This window comes from Maylandia zebra, linkage group LG11, assembly GCF_041146795.1.
Source record: "Maylandia zebra isolate NMK-2024a linkage group LG11, Mzebra_GT3a, whole genome shotgun sequence".
NCBI classification, from domain to species: Eukaryota; Metazoa; Chordata; class Actinopteri; order Cichliformes; family Cichlidae; genus Maylandia; species Maylandia zebra.
In genome coordinates, this window is record NC_135177.1 from 20747275 (window position 1) to 20762923 (window position 15649).

Consider the following 15649-nt stretch of genomic DNA (forward strand, 5'->3'; position numbering starts at 1 on the left):
TTTCAAAGTGTTATATTTTTAACAATGACCTAGTGTTATTCTAACACTGTACAGAGTTAAAGATTAACACTGACTAACACTGACCAGTGTCAACAATATTCTACACTCGTGTTAAGTGTTAAAAAGTAACACCAAATAGTGTTGGTAGTACTTTACACTAGCCCTGGTGTTTAAAAATTTAACACTGAATAGTGTTGATTGTCTAACACTAACACTAGTGTCAGGCAAATCATCAATACTAGCCAGATTACAATAAACTCCCATTAATCTCTGATATCTCTACTGCTACAATTAATTAAAATGTATTCACAGCTACAGACACTCTACCCATTAAAAGAAACAACAGAACAGTGTTCAAAATACTCTGTATTCAAACAGCAGATACACCACAAATAAACAGCGCATAAATATATACAAAACTAGAATATTGGACAATCTACATTTTGTCATTAGTGTCATTTGAAAATAGCCCATTGTAAGGTCTATAATACACCACATTATCTACACAGATCAGTGCAACAGCATCCAGTTTATCCTCAATAACAAATGCATTTAAGTGACCATTGATCATTTCTTCGGTCTCCATATTACTTAGAGCATGCACAAGCAGCTTTAAGTACATCAAAACACACACAGGAAAACATGCTCTACAGGTTCAACTATTTTCCATTTTTGCTCAAAATGTCTCATCCTTTTAGATTCTGTTAAGATATGAGAATGGGTTTTCAAGCTGATCAAAACATTCAACTTTTCCGAGGTTTCTCTTGATGACAAACATTCAACAACAGATTGTTTTGCATGTGCAATGACGCATGTCATTAACACTTTCCTCCAATGAACCAACTAAACACTGCACAGTACTTTCAGAACTCCTGAGGATTGTAGTTGAGAAATAACAGTCCTATACATGTCCTGTCACAAGATGAGCCACATTTACAGGCTGTGAAACAAAGGTTCTATCATAAGGTGCAGGCTCAAAATAAAAATTACTGATGACCTCTGAGTCAACAAAGTCTCCACGTGCTTTGAAGAGGTGTTGCTTGTAAAAGATAAATTAATATCTAGGCTGTCCAAAGCTCAAAAGTAAAAACGTTGCTGGAACTTGACATGTCTAAATAACACTGAGCAACTTGTGTGGTGTATCTTGCAAAAGTAACACAAGAACAGTCAAAGTACTGTATAGTCGATGTCTTTAGACTGTACTGTGAAGAATTCTTGCTCTGATTTCCCTGACCCGAGGACTCTCCTTCACGCTGCCAACATCAATGCCATACACGGTGGTCTGGATGAATGTGTAGAAGTTGTGCAATGCTTCGTCATAGGACACGGCAAATACAAAATGTGCCTTGAAAAGCTCGTCAAAAGCTGCAACTCCCGTCTGCGTCACACAGGGAATGACCTTTTGATCTAGGACAATGTAGAAAGTCTGGATGATGTTCTTTCTTTCTCCAACACACAGGAGGAATGGCTGAGTGGGGCCAGCCTTAAGAAAAGTCTCCATGCTACCTCCCACCTGAGGGAGTGAAAGAAACCAAATGATTCACATTAAACAAAATTGGTAATCGGATGTTGAGTGGCAGTGCTGCCTAAAATTAAGACAATATTAAATATATTAATTATATTATTATATAAATATTAAAATGTTTTACTTCGGGCCCACAGTTATTTTTGTTCCAATGTGTAATTTTAGGTTTAATGGTAACAATAATGTGCCGGCGTTGCAACACCAAGCCTATCTGGCATAGATATATCTGCTGCACAGTGGAACTCCTTGCCCTCTTAAAACATCTGATAATCTTTTCTCATCAAAAGAGAAAGCTACTTTAACACATTTCTAAAAAATCATACCTTCATGAATTTCATTAGGTGGTGAGCAGCATCTGATGTGCTAATCTTTGAAGACTTCCTTCCCTTAGATGTTGGAGGTAACAAGTGAAGCAGCAAAAGAATGGCAGCCAACTCGCAGTCCCAAACTACAGAATAGGAATTAGGATAATCGCAATTACTGTCATTTTAAGGTCCACAGCAGTCATTTTGTCAATGTTATTCAGTTTTGGATAACTGATAATTTTTCAAATAAAGCAGTTTTCCAATGTCTTCAGTATGGTATGAAAATTCATTTCAAGACACTTAAAATCTTCTGGCCACCAAGTGACGTAAATATTGAGTCATAACAATACTAACATTAAGTAACTTTTTTTTGTCAAACTTTAAATGCCATTAAAGTTTGTTTGTAAATTCCTTTTCATACCATACTGAAATGAACGGAAACTCAACGTAATTTATAAAATCGACAGCTGTATTCCAATTTGTTGTAAAGGTGCCAAAACATGTTTTGATTTAATAGTATGGTCCACCTAATATATTGTGCTGTGGGAATTGTGAAAATGCTGTAAAGACATGTGAAGTCTACCATCTCCAACTTACCACCCTCATCAGAGTCCCCCTGTGCAGAGACAAGCAGGTCATCCAATTCTGTACTCTGAGACAGATTTTTGCAATCTTTGATGATTCTTGGCTTGAAGAATGTTGGCCACTTTGCAAGGAATTTACCAGACACTTCCTCCCCAAACAGCATTGTGAAGTCTTGGTCAATCTGAAACACAAAATGTGACAATAGAAAGAACGCATTAACGAGCAAACAAACAAAGGAACCACACAGCTGTCAGTCAATCAGTTTATGCCTTACCAAGCCAGGTGTATCCAGAAATCTTGGGAAAAGGTCCAGGACAGAAGAAGCTGTGGCTGGATCTTGAATCACTTTTTGCCTATGTTGAAATGTCACCTTCATTTTCTCTTTGACAACTTTCATATCAGTCGAGTGCCTCATCACTGACATAGCTTCCTTGCATTCATCACCCGACAACTGTCTCGCATTTGTTGCGAAGAGTCTTGGGGCTGTCTTGAAAAGCTGACTTTGATTTCTTCATCTCTTCAGTAGAGTTGCGCTGCACAGTTTTCAATCTCCATGCCAGGTAACCAGAACCACTCTGGTGATCATAGAAATGTTCCTGCCGAATTAAGAGCAAGAGAGATATTTATTCAATATTGATTACCTGCTACTCTGTTTGTAGCAAGTGAAGAAAACTCCTGACTGGTGGGATTGTTCAGTGCTACATGTCAAAAAGCCAGATATGGCATCATGCATTAGAGGTCTATTTAAATCAATTGTTACACAATGACATTTTTTTACATTTATTTATTTTGGGTCCATTAGGGAATAACTTGATAAACTGCCTGAATGACAGACTGACCTGAATTAGTCTTATCATATGATTTCTTTAACCACTCCATCAGAAAAGCCAACAACAAAATACTTTCACAGACCACTGACTGTCATATCTGCAGGTGTAGGCATTTATCACGTAAACCACAATCAAAAAAGTCTTAATTGCATAAAAACTGGGTCACAGACCCAGGACTATGACACTGACAGCATGTATGCATCATAACATCATAACTTACATAACCATTCTTTGAATCTGGGTCCTTCAAGTTTGGGAACAAGGTTGTGTGCATACATAATGCGGACACTTACTGGTGGGATCCTCCTAAAAGGCAGATACAGAGAACACGAAAACTATCAATTATTTACCCCAACACAGATTCAAGTTCAATTATAAAATGTCAGCAACAAGAACAACATGTATCCAGGTGTATGATTTGAACTACCCAAACTACCTATCATCTGTAAATCATGACTGACCACATCACACACCTGACAGGTCTTTAAGAATAATGAAAATGAAGACTTGGATTATGCTCCACATGGACTATGACAATTTGATGCAGACATTTTCCTAATGTTTTGCTGTTGTCAACCATCCCTGTTAAGAAGCACTATATTCAGAAACTACAATAATGACAATGGAAAATAACATCACTCCATAACAAATTGTGACTTTCTTTTGAAACATTATCAATATGGGGTTAGCAACTAATGAAAACTATGATTGATTTGATTTAACTTAACAATGACTTCATGACATATAGAAGAATCTATTTAAGTGGTGCAATAATGGTAAACAACTAAAATTGCAGACAAAAAAAAAAAACAAAACAAAGATTTTTCTTAATGTTTACATCACTTACCCATGACTCTCTACCATGTCTGCCACAAGGATGTTCACCATCCTTCTTCTTGTAGTATCAGAGGCGCAGTTTGTTTTCTCATATTCCTTAAATACTTGATCACCATCTGGCTTTGAATACAAGGCTGCTCTGATGATCTGAAATAACAATTGCAAGAAATTCATAGAAAGCACCTACCAGGTGGGTATAAAAATTATCAGCATCAACTGCTATAGCCTTTGCATTAATCACTACATCTTATTTAATCATGAGAGGGACCATTGTTTTGTTTTTATAATTTTTTTAATAATATTTTTAAAGATATTGAGTATTGGTACAAATGAACAGGTAATTGGCAATCTTAAGTTACAACATATCATATCCTGAAGATTACTTACATTTCTTGCAGTGTTGCTGTCAGGAGGTCCTTCAATTAACTGTCTTTTCCGAGCTTTGGTAGATTCGAGTATTATTGTTGTGTCTGAACCTGATGATGATCCTCCTGATGCAGGTGACGGTGACAACTCTAATGAAGATGTGTGATCTGAAGAAGACCCTGCAACACTGTTGTCTAACAATACAGACAGCCTCATAGATTTAAACATGATTACACCAACTATAAATTAGTAAATTTAACAACGCATTTTTAAATGAAACATACGGCTTAAACTTCTTACCACTGCATTCTTCAGTGAAGACACTGAAAGACACCTGAGATGACTTCAAAAGTTCATCAAATATGTCCGAATCCACTTCCACTCCCGCAGAATCCATCAGGACCAAATTGGTAGAACCTGGCAAACTGAATTTCACCAGCACTAAAAAAGAAACAATCAATAAAGTTCTATATGAATTTATAATTCATAAATCCGTGAATCACAGTTTTACTTTGACAATATTTATAAATTCTTTATTCATTCAATTACTAAAAGAATTATTCATTTAAATTAGCAATCAATGTAGTGAAGTAAACTTACAGTATTTGCCCTTGATCTGCAGTGAAGGCTTTGAGTAAAGTACAAGTAAATCAAAACAATACTTACATGAATAGTATATGAATAAATTTACTTAGTTACTTTTAATCACTACACTCAAATTACCTCCTTGCAAAAATTCGGAGTAATTGTAGGCATCGTCTGTCTTTGGTACCCTGACCCATTTGCTCATTCCCTTAAACTCGACAGGAACCAGCATATCGCCACCTTCCAAGAGTAGAACAAAACTGCATAACTGCACTGCAATACAGTAGTCTCTTGATAATCGCGGGGGTTAGTAGAAACCATATTTCTTTTTTATTATTTTTATATACTTTAAGCCATAAAAACTCTCCCTGCACTCTAACAAACCCTAATATAAAGAGGCAGAAAAATGCTTATTTTACCATGAAAAAAAACAATCTAAAAAAAGAAAAATGCCTTATTGTCACAGAAATGCATAACATATGAAATTACCATAATTAACAAGATGTAGGGGGCATACTCTAGTGTAAAAATCTTTCCATCTATACATACTCTCAGGGTAGCCTTAAGCATCCTAGTTCACCTAAGCCAGTGTCTCAAACTTCAATGAGCTATGGGCCACTGCCATCTCATTGGAGGGCCACTTTAGTGTTCAAGTAGTACAAAAAAAAAAAATACAAAGAAACCACCCACAAATATTTCCCAAAATGCAGTTCCTCGTTAGTTTTTAAAATTTCAAATATTGTATAAGAAGGCAAAACCGCAAACTTGAACGCATTTTTCTCACTCCAAACTAACCGAAGCCTAGCTCCGCGGCTCTGAACCGTGGTTAAAAAAAAAAAAAAAAAAACCTGGCTAATACGTCGGGTCCCGCGTCGGGCTCGCGGCCGCTAACTAGCTTTACTGTCAGCGAACACAGTGTACACTCGAGTATAAACAGCTTACTTACAACTGGGCTCGTCAGCCAGTCTTTTTGGCTGCAGTGGTTATTATATCTACATGCTTTCATCTTCCGTTTCTCGCGGGTAGCAACTCATACTTTCTCCCTCCCTCGCACTCAAACCGGGAGGGAGGGAGTCCCACACGGGGCCGCGGGTTTGAGACCCCTGAACTAAGGATTTAGCAAGTTTAATTTGAAAATAAATAAAAGGCGTTTAGTAAAAACTGTGACATATATTAACAAGTAATATTCGTTATAGTCTGCCAACAGCCAGATTATGCTAAATGAATGCTAGGAAAGTAACTGGTACTTTGCAGTTTTAGCTAGCAGTAGCCCAGCTTAACAAAAAACAGTTAAAATTCAAATATGACACTTAAAGATAATGTATTTTGATACAAATACTATTGTTTTTACTAGTTATCATGTTACTTGTTCTAACATCAATCTAAAACTTAATATTTGACCGAATAAAACTTACCGCAGCAGCAAGAAAAAATGGCGACCGAAGATTCTGAAATGCGAAGCTCCACAGGAAATGAAGGCGTGGTCTAATTTAACACCCACAGTGTTAAAATGCAGTAACGACTAAAATCCACACTTACACTTTTCAGGAATCAACTCCCGATGTGTTATTTTAACTCGATTAAGTGTTGAACTAACTCGGAACTCTGTTGAAATCTACTAACACTGAAAAATCAACACTGGCATTTTTGCTGTGTACAGTAAGTGGAGCTGTCCATTGCCCGCAACCCTCTTCACTCTCGTCTCTGCCATCGGTGGTTCAGCTGTTTCTCATTATAAAAACCACCTTATTGTGTTTCCTATTATCCCAAGCTGCTCCGAGCAACCAGTATACTCTGTGCATCGAGGGTGTGAGTGTGTCTGTACAGTAGCTGCCAAATGGAGTCTTCATTTGCCTCCAACCTTCTCTCTCTCTCTCTCTCTCACTCTACTCAGGTGTTTGTCTCTTCTGTCCCCTCATTATAAAGCCACATCACCCCCATCTAACCCCTTTCTCCTTTACATCTCTCTCTCTCCTTTCTCCTTCGTCCTCTTCATTCCCTCTCCTTCCACTCATCTCTCACCCTCCTTTTTCTCTCCCCCCCTCCCTCCCCCCCTTCTCTTTACCTTTCTCTGACTCATTATCCAACAGCTTGAAGCAACCAGTCAGCCATATGTGAGTGAAAACTGCCACCTCACACTGTTAGCTTGTATTATATCGAGCCTTCTCTCTGCCTTTAACTTTGCCCGAAACCTTTGGCTATTTCTGTTCTTTTTAACAGTCAAACTAATTAACCGAGCAGCTCGCAGCCAGTTTCCAGCCGTGTGAATCTATCTCACAATTCTAGCTGGTTTTAAACTCGTGTTTGTGTGAAAATCCTTTCTCTATTATCCTTTTTTCTCCTTCTCAGTGTAGCCAATTAGTGAACAAAATCACCATCAATCTGGCTCACCGAAACCGTTGGCCACAAATCATAGGTGCCATTTTAAATTCATATGTCTCAAAGTAGTAAATTAAAATGATTATCTATCATTTAACAATGGAGCAAATGACTGCAGTGTGAAAGTTATTCGTTGTGGCACTCCCACAGAGAATTCTTTCCTTCTCTACCTTCGCAGCAGGTAGCAACTGGTGAGAGATCACAGTGAGACATTTAATGGTTTAAACATTTGGTATAAAGCAAAACCAGAGCCAAAAACAGTAAAAAATAAATAAATAAAAATCCTGGATTTGCATCTGTGAAGTCGTAAGAAAAAGTGCACAGAAAAAGTCTGCTTTAGCTGTTGGACAGATGTCCTCCCTTCTGACTCTAGAATACTTTGGTATGCAGAGGAGCTCATGGTCGACTCAATCACTGCAAGGTGACGTCCTGTGGATACAATGCAAGCTTTAATCATCAGCGCTCCGCCACCGTGCTTAACAGTTGGTATGAGGTGTTTGTGCTGATAGGCAAACATCTCTACTTTGTTCTCATCTGTCCAAAGAACATCATTGCATTATCAAATCAAATCAAATCACTTTTTTTGTTATTGTTTTGTTATTTGTTATTTTTGTTTGTCATTATGTGGTTTGTTCAGACACAACTTTGCAAACCTAAGCTGTGCTGGCATGTTCTTTTTAGAGAGAAAAGTGGGTTGTTCTGGTTCACCTTCAGTACCTTCAGTACGTTTTTAGTCTTTTTCTAACTGTACTGTCATTATCGCTACCTTTAACAAGTTAACTGAGGGCTGTATAGTCTGAGATGTTGCATTTGGGTTTTTTGCTGCTTCTCTGAGCATTGGGCGTTTACATCTTCAGTTATGCAGAAAATGTTACAGTTCAAACCAGAAAACCTAGATCACCAAGGATGTCCAGACCCTCCCTGTGAACAGTGCCTCTGCATTCAGGTTCAGAGACAGGACCTGGGACAGGGCTGACTTGAAAGTACACATCAGGAAGGCCTAAAAGGACTATAAGAGGATAACTGAAGACCACTTTGCTGACAATGCCCTCAGGTGGGCTTGGCATGGTACACAGAACATCATTAACCACAAGGAAAGCATTCCCACAGTCACCAACGTGGACACCACACAGGCAGAGGTGCTGAACCGCTTCTTACACTTTGAGTTTAAAAGACCCAACTCAGACACTCCATCCACCCACTTACTGCACACCCATAATCATTAAGTACTTTGAGAGGCTGGTATCAAATGACATCAAATCAGTATTCCACTGACTCTTGATCCACACTCATATTATGCCAACAAAGTGAAAAGACCCACAAAGGATGCCATCGCCACAGCTCTGCATTATCCCTTGAACTATCGGGAACATAGTATAAACTATGTGAGGTTGTTTTTATGTTGACTACAGCTCAGCATTTAACACAATCATCCCAGAGAGATGATCAGGAAGCTGTCTGACATTGGCCTCTCCTCTTATACCTGCTGCTGGGCCAAAGACCTTCTCACCAACCAAGTTTGACTCCCATCTCTCTTCCACCCTCGCTATCAGCACTGGCTCCCCAGAGCACTGTGACTGACTGCCCCTCAGTCCATCCCACTAATGCCATTATTTAGTTTGCTGACAACACCACACTGGTGAGATTCATAAATTCATATTTATAATGCAATGACAATAAAGAAAGTCTAAATCTAAATTTGCTTCAGTTTCCCCTCCTGGGAAAACCGTGCTATTGTGTTAATGCACAGCTGAATAAACCAGACCAGCAAAACACCAAAACCTCCACTTTTGCAGAGGTGACTACACTTTCTGATGTACATTTGATTAGCAGCACCTGGGTGTATTAGCTTAGGTTTTTGTATTTTATTTTTTCACAATACTGCAAAGGATGTTAGATGTCAAGCTATAAAGGCTTTTTTAGGGTCCCAGTTGGTTAATCAACATTTTATTTTATTTATTTTTTTATTTTTTTATTTTTTTTGCTAATGCACTATAATTATTTATGTACTGGAAAAGACAGTTTAAACAGATCTTGATCCATAGTTGATGAGAAAACAGAAATGCATCAGTGATTGTTTGACTCAGATATGAGAGATCTGTCCGCTGACAGAGTCACTCAAGTGAAACTGTCTTGCATCTCACTGCCACTCAGGTTAACAAGATGATTCTATTTCTTAAGCAAGCAAGTCAGCAGTCTTTGCAAAAGTCCTCTCCACAACGATGACAACGCTGTAATTCACTTCCTGTGTCCCAGAGGGTCAAGCGTGACTTGATCCAATCAGAAATCATGCCAATTAGACGCCTCAACTGGCACTTAATTACCACTCTGAAGAGGCTGATGGGCCATTAATTAGGAGGACATTAACAGGACTGATTGTTCATTAACAGCAGAGCATATTAGAGAAGATAAGACCCGATGTTGTAATGGACTCTGGTTGGGGAGGAGAGAAAGGCTGACGTTGCCTCCAATGGAATTAGGTGACCTGCTACGGTGGTCAACTCTGGGATAATAATGTTAGCAATGGCTATTTAAGGGAAATACCACTTAATTTTAATATTGGGACTATATCATTCATATTGCTGAGGTCTGTGTTAGTGCATATTCCCATCTCATAGATATAGGAGACACATTAACCCAACAAGTACTTGCAAGGCACTGGAGGTGGCTAATTACTTCAGGCTGTAAAGCTGTCACAAACACAACAGACCAGGAAAACATGAAGATGAATCAGAACAGTGGAGACATTAGATTTCTGTCAGAGCTGAGGAGGCATATTGTACACTGAAGATATGGGGAATAGGGGTCCAAAGAAGGATGTTTGGGCCACAAAGTGAATCAGAAGATAAAGTAAGGCATATATTATTTCCTACACAAAATAAGAGAAAATGGAAGAGGGGTTTATTCATCAAAGCTAATGATCAGTACCAGGCTAGATCAGTAACTTGCTGCTATTGTAAGTGTACATTATATATGACTAAAAGAATATAACCAAAATTAATTGTTTGTTAAGTTCTATTTACCCACAACTTGCTTTTTGTTTCCCCCCCCCATAAATCAAATAGGTGTTAGCCTCTTCAATGCAAACCACAAGTGACTTTTGCAAACTTCTAGGGTTCAAAGCAATGACATAGATGTTTACTACTACCCATATGTCCCTGCCCGTTGGTACCAGAGGTTGGCAGCAGGTCGCTCACCTGTGTCTCTGCCTGTGTGACGGAGACTTTAATCAACACATATATTTGATTTGATTTGCCATTAAAATATGAACTGGCTACCACACCTTTTGTGTTGGCTGAATATCAGTACTCCTGGACTAGGATGTTCCCTCTGATTTGTTAAAGGGCAAGAAACACAAAAAACTCATCAGCTCAAAGTGGCAAACATCAGTATGGCACAAGACTTTGTAATCTAGAGAAAGAAAATGAAAAATCAATCCTACATTCTGTTTAAGTTAAAGAAGAAGACGTAAAGTAACTCACAGATGTTCTTAACCACGCATATCATGCTCTACCCACCAGGGGGCGTATTGATGCAGTGACATTAACGGTTTGATTTCGTTTGTCCTGATCTATCTTGGCCCGGTCTGTGTCAGTCCGCTGTAGAGGTTCCCTGGGGAAGGAATGTTCTAACATTTCTGACTCTTCATTTCACGCTTCATTTACCACCACAGTCTCCTAAAACACTAACTGTGGTGCATCTCTGTGTGTGTGTGTGTGTGTGTGTGCGTGCGTGCGTGCGTGCGTGCGTGTGTGTGTGTGTGTGTGTGTGTGTGTGTACTTGAGCTTGTTCTTTCTCTCCTTTTAAATACTCTTTGTCTTTCTCTTACTGTACATATGCAAACACACACACACCCATACGTACACACCATACATAAATATATATGGATGGACACACACTTTAAAGGGTAAATTTTAATTAGTGAATGAGAAACCAGCTTAGAGGAGCTGGAGTCAATAGGTACTGTGTTGTTCTCCAAGGGCAAGCAGCGCATAAGACAGAATGGGCCAGAGTTCTCTTTAATGCGCACTGATATTGATGGTTGAGAGGTTTAAACACACATTACACACAAATGCACACCCACTAAGTCTGTAACTGTTGTTTTACTTCTAAAGTGAATGCAATTATCTCTTTCCTCTCTCTGCGGTGTATCCAGTGTGTATGGCTATGGCTCGGAGACATGCAATAAAAGTGTGTCTCAGAATGTGTGTGTGTGTGTGTGTGTGTGTGTGTGTGTGTGTGCGAGAGAGAGAGAAGGGAGAGTTTTTATATTGGAGACACTGTATCTCATAAAGCCTCTGCAGTATCAATATCAGCTTCTTTCATACAGCCACAAAATAGAGAATTTTGCAGCTAAACGTTACTTTTTACTTTGAGTTAGTTTTTGCTACACGGAAACAATAACTGTGAGCGTACTGCTCCCATTTATGGATTCATTTGTATAGATCTGAGTGCATAATTGTGTGATAAAATCTTTGCACCCTTTGGAGAAACCGAATATTTCAGTACAGGCAAATCCTTCTGAGATTATTTTTCCAATTTGGCAGCAGAAATTTGCACAGTTTGGCTCAGACAGTGAACTGCCTTTTGGAGCTGAGCTGGTGGTAAAACATCAGATTTGGGACACAGGTTTGAAATTACACACACACACACCTGAAAGCAGACAAATCTAGCCTTGATGTGTAATAGCTTTTAAGCACAGTGAGGCATTGAGTTGTGTCACCAGAAGCAGTGTGAATGGATGGACACTATCATTACAAGCAAACACACACACCACGCTTGGTTGGTATGAATAGATGGTCTGTCTCGGATTTGTGAGATTGGTTCCATCTGTTGTAGAGAAGGTTGTGGGGTCACACCCCGCCTATTACCTTTTTCTCTGTCCAATGACACTTTATTCATCCGACTATAGGTTTGGCAGTGTTCGATGGATGGAGCTAATCTGAGAAGGAGAAAGATGGGGAGGAGGGCAAGTAAAAGTAGATACAATATATGGACAGATGGATGAAAGTTACACATACAAACAGGACTGAGCCAGAGCCTTTCGATATAGGCAGTGCTTGCTAAGATTGAGAGAGAAAGAACAGCAGAAGGCATATCAATCAGAAACCCAAGAAGATTCGGCAGAGGAGAAAGAAGACGGGAAAGAAGTTGAGGAGAGATAGGAGCAGACAGGACACCAAAATGAAGAGGAGGAGAAGGACGGAGAGGAGAAGGCGAATGTGGCCCACTGAAGGACAATCATTGTCTATCAGCATGAAGAATTGCCTTTCTTTCTGTCCCTTATGCCCACATGTGAGCGCACATACACACAGAGGGGAGCAAGCTGACCTGTGAGGGAGCACTGATTGAATCTTCAGTGGGATTAACAGGGGTTTAGCCCAGTGTAATGATATCTGAACGAGTTGATTAGCTATCTGATGACACTGTCGTTTGACCTCTGCAGCACAAGAACACCTGGTAATTCATTGCATTCACTGAGGCTGCATTCAAACAAGGGGGTGAAAAATTGCTACCGTGGGCCTCCTTGAGGCAGCCATCAGGGCTTCTTCTTAGCTAAATGAACCATGAAACTGTGTCACTGTGTGGGCAGCCACAGCATGATCAGCTATGGTTAAAAATCTGTTTTCCCATGGTCTGTCCCTCTTAGGACAGTGCCAAATCACACAAGCAGTGGCAAAGGGCAAAGGCTTCCCAAGAAGGCGAATAAAATCCCCCCAAAAAACAAAAGAAATTTTGGTAATGATAAAAGGAATGCGCTGATGAGTGCTGCTGCTGTCTGCCTAGCCTGTTCTCATTCTCAGGACATGAAATATTGCCGTTTTACTGACCACAGATATAAACAAGGTGTCCTTTGGTGTCAGCTCCATAACACACCAGGTTTATGGCAGCAGTGAGAAGGGTCTCATTCCCAGCTCATCCCATATGTCAACTTGAAAAGGACCCTTTGGCATCACATTTAAAAGCATTGTGTAAGCTTTCAATGTGGAGGTCTAAATTATGATATTCAAAGTCATTTTTGGTCCTAACAGCTAACCAGCAAGGAAAATCGAAAGACAGTCCTGACTGAGAAACTTGTGACTTATTGCACCGGCACACCTAGAAATGTCCACCGTAGATTTTATTGCTCTTCGAAAGAGGACCATCATCTCTCTTTGTCCAATGCTGAGCAGCCAGTGCATCCAGGCACTGAATACTGTCTGTATATGTCTGCAACAGTAGTGGCATCTGACAGAACGGCAGAACTTAAGTTCACCAGTTAGCACATTATATCTGTTTATTCTTCCAAGACCAAAGCAAAGATGAAAAAATGTTCGTTTGGTTCTGATTATTATATGTGTGCTTATAGACACTAAACACTGACCCGTGAATCATTCGAGCATTAAAAAATGGACTTTTCTACTAGTACCTCATATGGTACTTTTCTATTCTACCTGAGCACTAAAAGGCTTGTGATACGACATGCTTAATTCACACAAGCACTTTTTTCCCTGTGCTTAAGAACTTTCTAACATTCACACTCAGAACCAGGCATCAGAAAGCAACTAACCTAACCAAAGATATTTGAGCTACAGCCACTTCAAGGGATGCATCAGTGTTGTGTCTACACATAACAGAAAATTTAGCAAAGAACCAACTTTAATTCCTCGCTTTGTTGTTAGCAGACGGTCACAAAAACCTAGTTTATTCCTATTTTTTACATTTAATGTATGAAAAATTCTAATAATAATACTGTTTGTTATAAAATGTTATAAAATATTATATAAAACAGCATTTTTGCACCAATAAGGTAATTTGCAAAGAGCTGTTAGCTGAAAACCTGGGATATCTCTGCATGGTGTCCAATATGGCCTTAAAGAAATTTGAGGAAATTGGACAAGTGGGGCAGATGAGCAGTATCAGAAAGCTATATTGCTGAGCAACAGGCGGGAAAATTCTCCATCATTATCCACAAGTTGTTATGTGAAAGACTAATAATCAGTTAATAATGCAGATCCATACATATGCAATAATACTAAGTGCAATAATCCTTTCTGTCATCGTTGTATTTTTACTCAGTTGTATATAGTATTTGTATTTGTATTCTATTTTTATCTTATTGTATATTTATTTTATTTTATTCTACTGTATATAGTATTTTTATTTTATTCTATTCTGTACAGTTGTGTACTGTATTTATTCTTATTGTATTCTAATTTTTGCCTCATAACTTTTGCACTGTCCACTCCTGCTGTGACAAAACAAATTTCCCACGTGTGGGACTAATAAAGGTTATCTTATCTTATCTTATCTTATCTTATCTTAGAATGTAAAAGATGTTTTAAAAGATGAGCACAGTAAATTACAAAATGAGAAGGATTTTGTAATCAGTAAGATGTGAAACTGGTGACTGAAACTATAACCTCATCATGAACGGTTTTTTATTGTCTCCCTGATTTCCAAATGTCTTTTTAGACCACAGTTCGTGCCTCCTAACCAGAAACAATGTAGTACATGTTAGCTTTATTTTTAGCTATGTCCATCTTTTTATACAATCTATACTTGATACGTGGGCATTTAAGAGTTTCACTGCATTTCAGATACATTCTTTTCACATTAAATCATCATCCCGAGGACAAAAAAGAGCTTCTATATATAATCTCAACAAGATCAAAAAGAGCGACTCTCGAACTGGAAGCCGTCTTCTTAGTGAAGAAAATCCATAAACAGACAAGACAAATTAAATATTGCATTTACAGGAATGGTCCACAGGCAGCTTCATTTTCTGGTGTGTGTTGAACGCCAGCTGTGATGGAAAAAGAGGCCGTCCACAGAGAGTTTGTCTGTCATCACCAGTCAGATCTTTCCAATCTGTTGTTTAGAACTTGATTTGGATTCAGTGGCACTACTCACATCTCTAACAGTGTGGTTACGTGAAGATTGAAACTAGAATTTAAGGACATTGGGAACGTCGCCCTTTTTAAGATCTATCCACATGTGATCAGCGTGAGAGCTGATTTCTAGAAGATACAAAAAAAATCAAAGCTATATTTTTCTTTAGTTGTTTTATCTCTGTAATTTTTTAGTACTTCAGCTCTACTAAATTATTTTGTCTGGAGAGAAGCTGTGGAATCAAAATGAATTATTTTCATCTTGAAATTTTCCAATAACAGTTGATCACTGTTATCGGCATGATATTTACCTTCATGCTGAATCTACTGTGAAACTGATATCCAATATAAACATTGTGCTTCAAC

General features: G+C 38.7%; 1 protein-coding gene across 3 annotated transcripts; it reads right to left on the bottom strand.

The window, feature by feature from the left end:
- Window positions 1-348: 348 nt before the first annotated feature.
- On the bottom strand, window positions 349-6677 carry LOC101480956 (uncharacterized). 3 transcript variants are annotated; one of them, XM_076889980.1, is made up of 10 exons: window positions 6449-6677; window positions 5172-5273; window positions 4749-4889; window positions 4470-4642; window positions 4093-4229; window positions 3466-3551; window positions 2690-3011; window positions 2428-2596; window positions 1849-1973; window positions 349-1513 (listed from the first exon to the last, which is right to left on the bottom strand). In XM_076889980.1, the coding sequence occupies exons 7-10, from the start codon at window positions 2837-2839 to the stop codon at window positions 1193-1195; spliced, it is 765 nt and encodes a 254-aa protein (XP_076746095.1). In that variant the 5' UTR covers window positions 2840-3011; window positions 3466-3551; window positions 4093-4229; window positions 4470-4642; window positions 4749-4889; window positions 5172-5273; window positions 6449-6677; the 3' UTR covers window positions 349-1192. The 3 variants fall into 3 exon arrangements, with proteins under 3 accessions (XP_076746095.1, XP_076746094.1, XP_076746092.1); XM_076889979.1 differs by lacking the exon at window positions 5172-5273; XM_076889977.1 differs by having other exon boundaries at window positions 5049-6677.
- Window positions 6678-15649: the final 8972 nt, after the last annotated feature.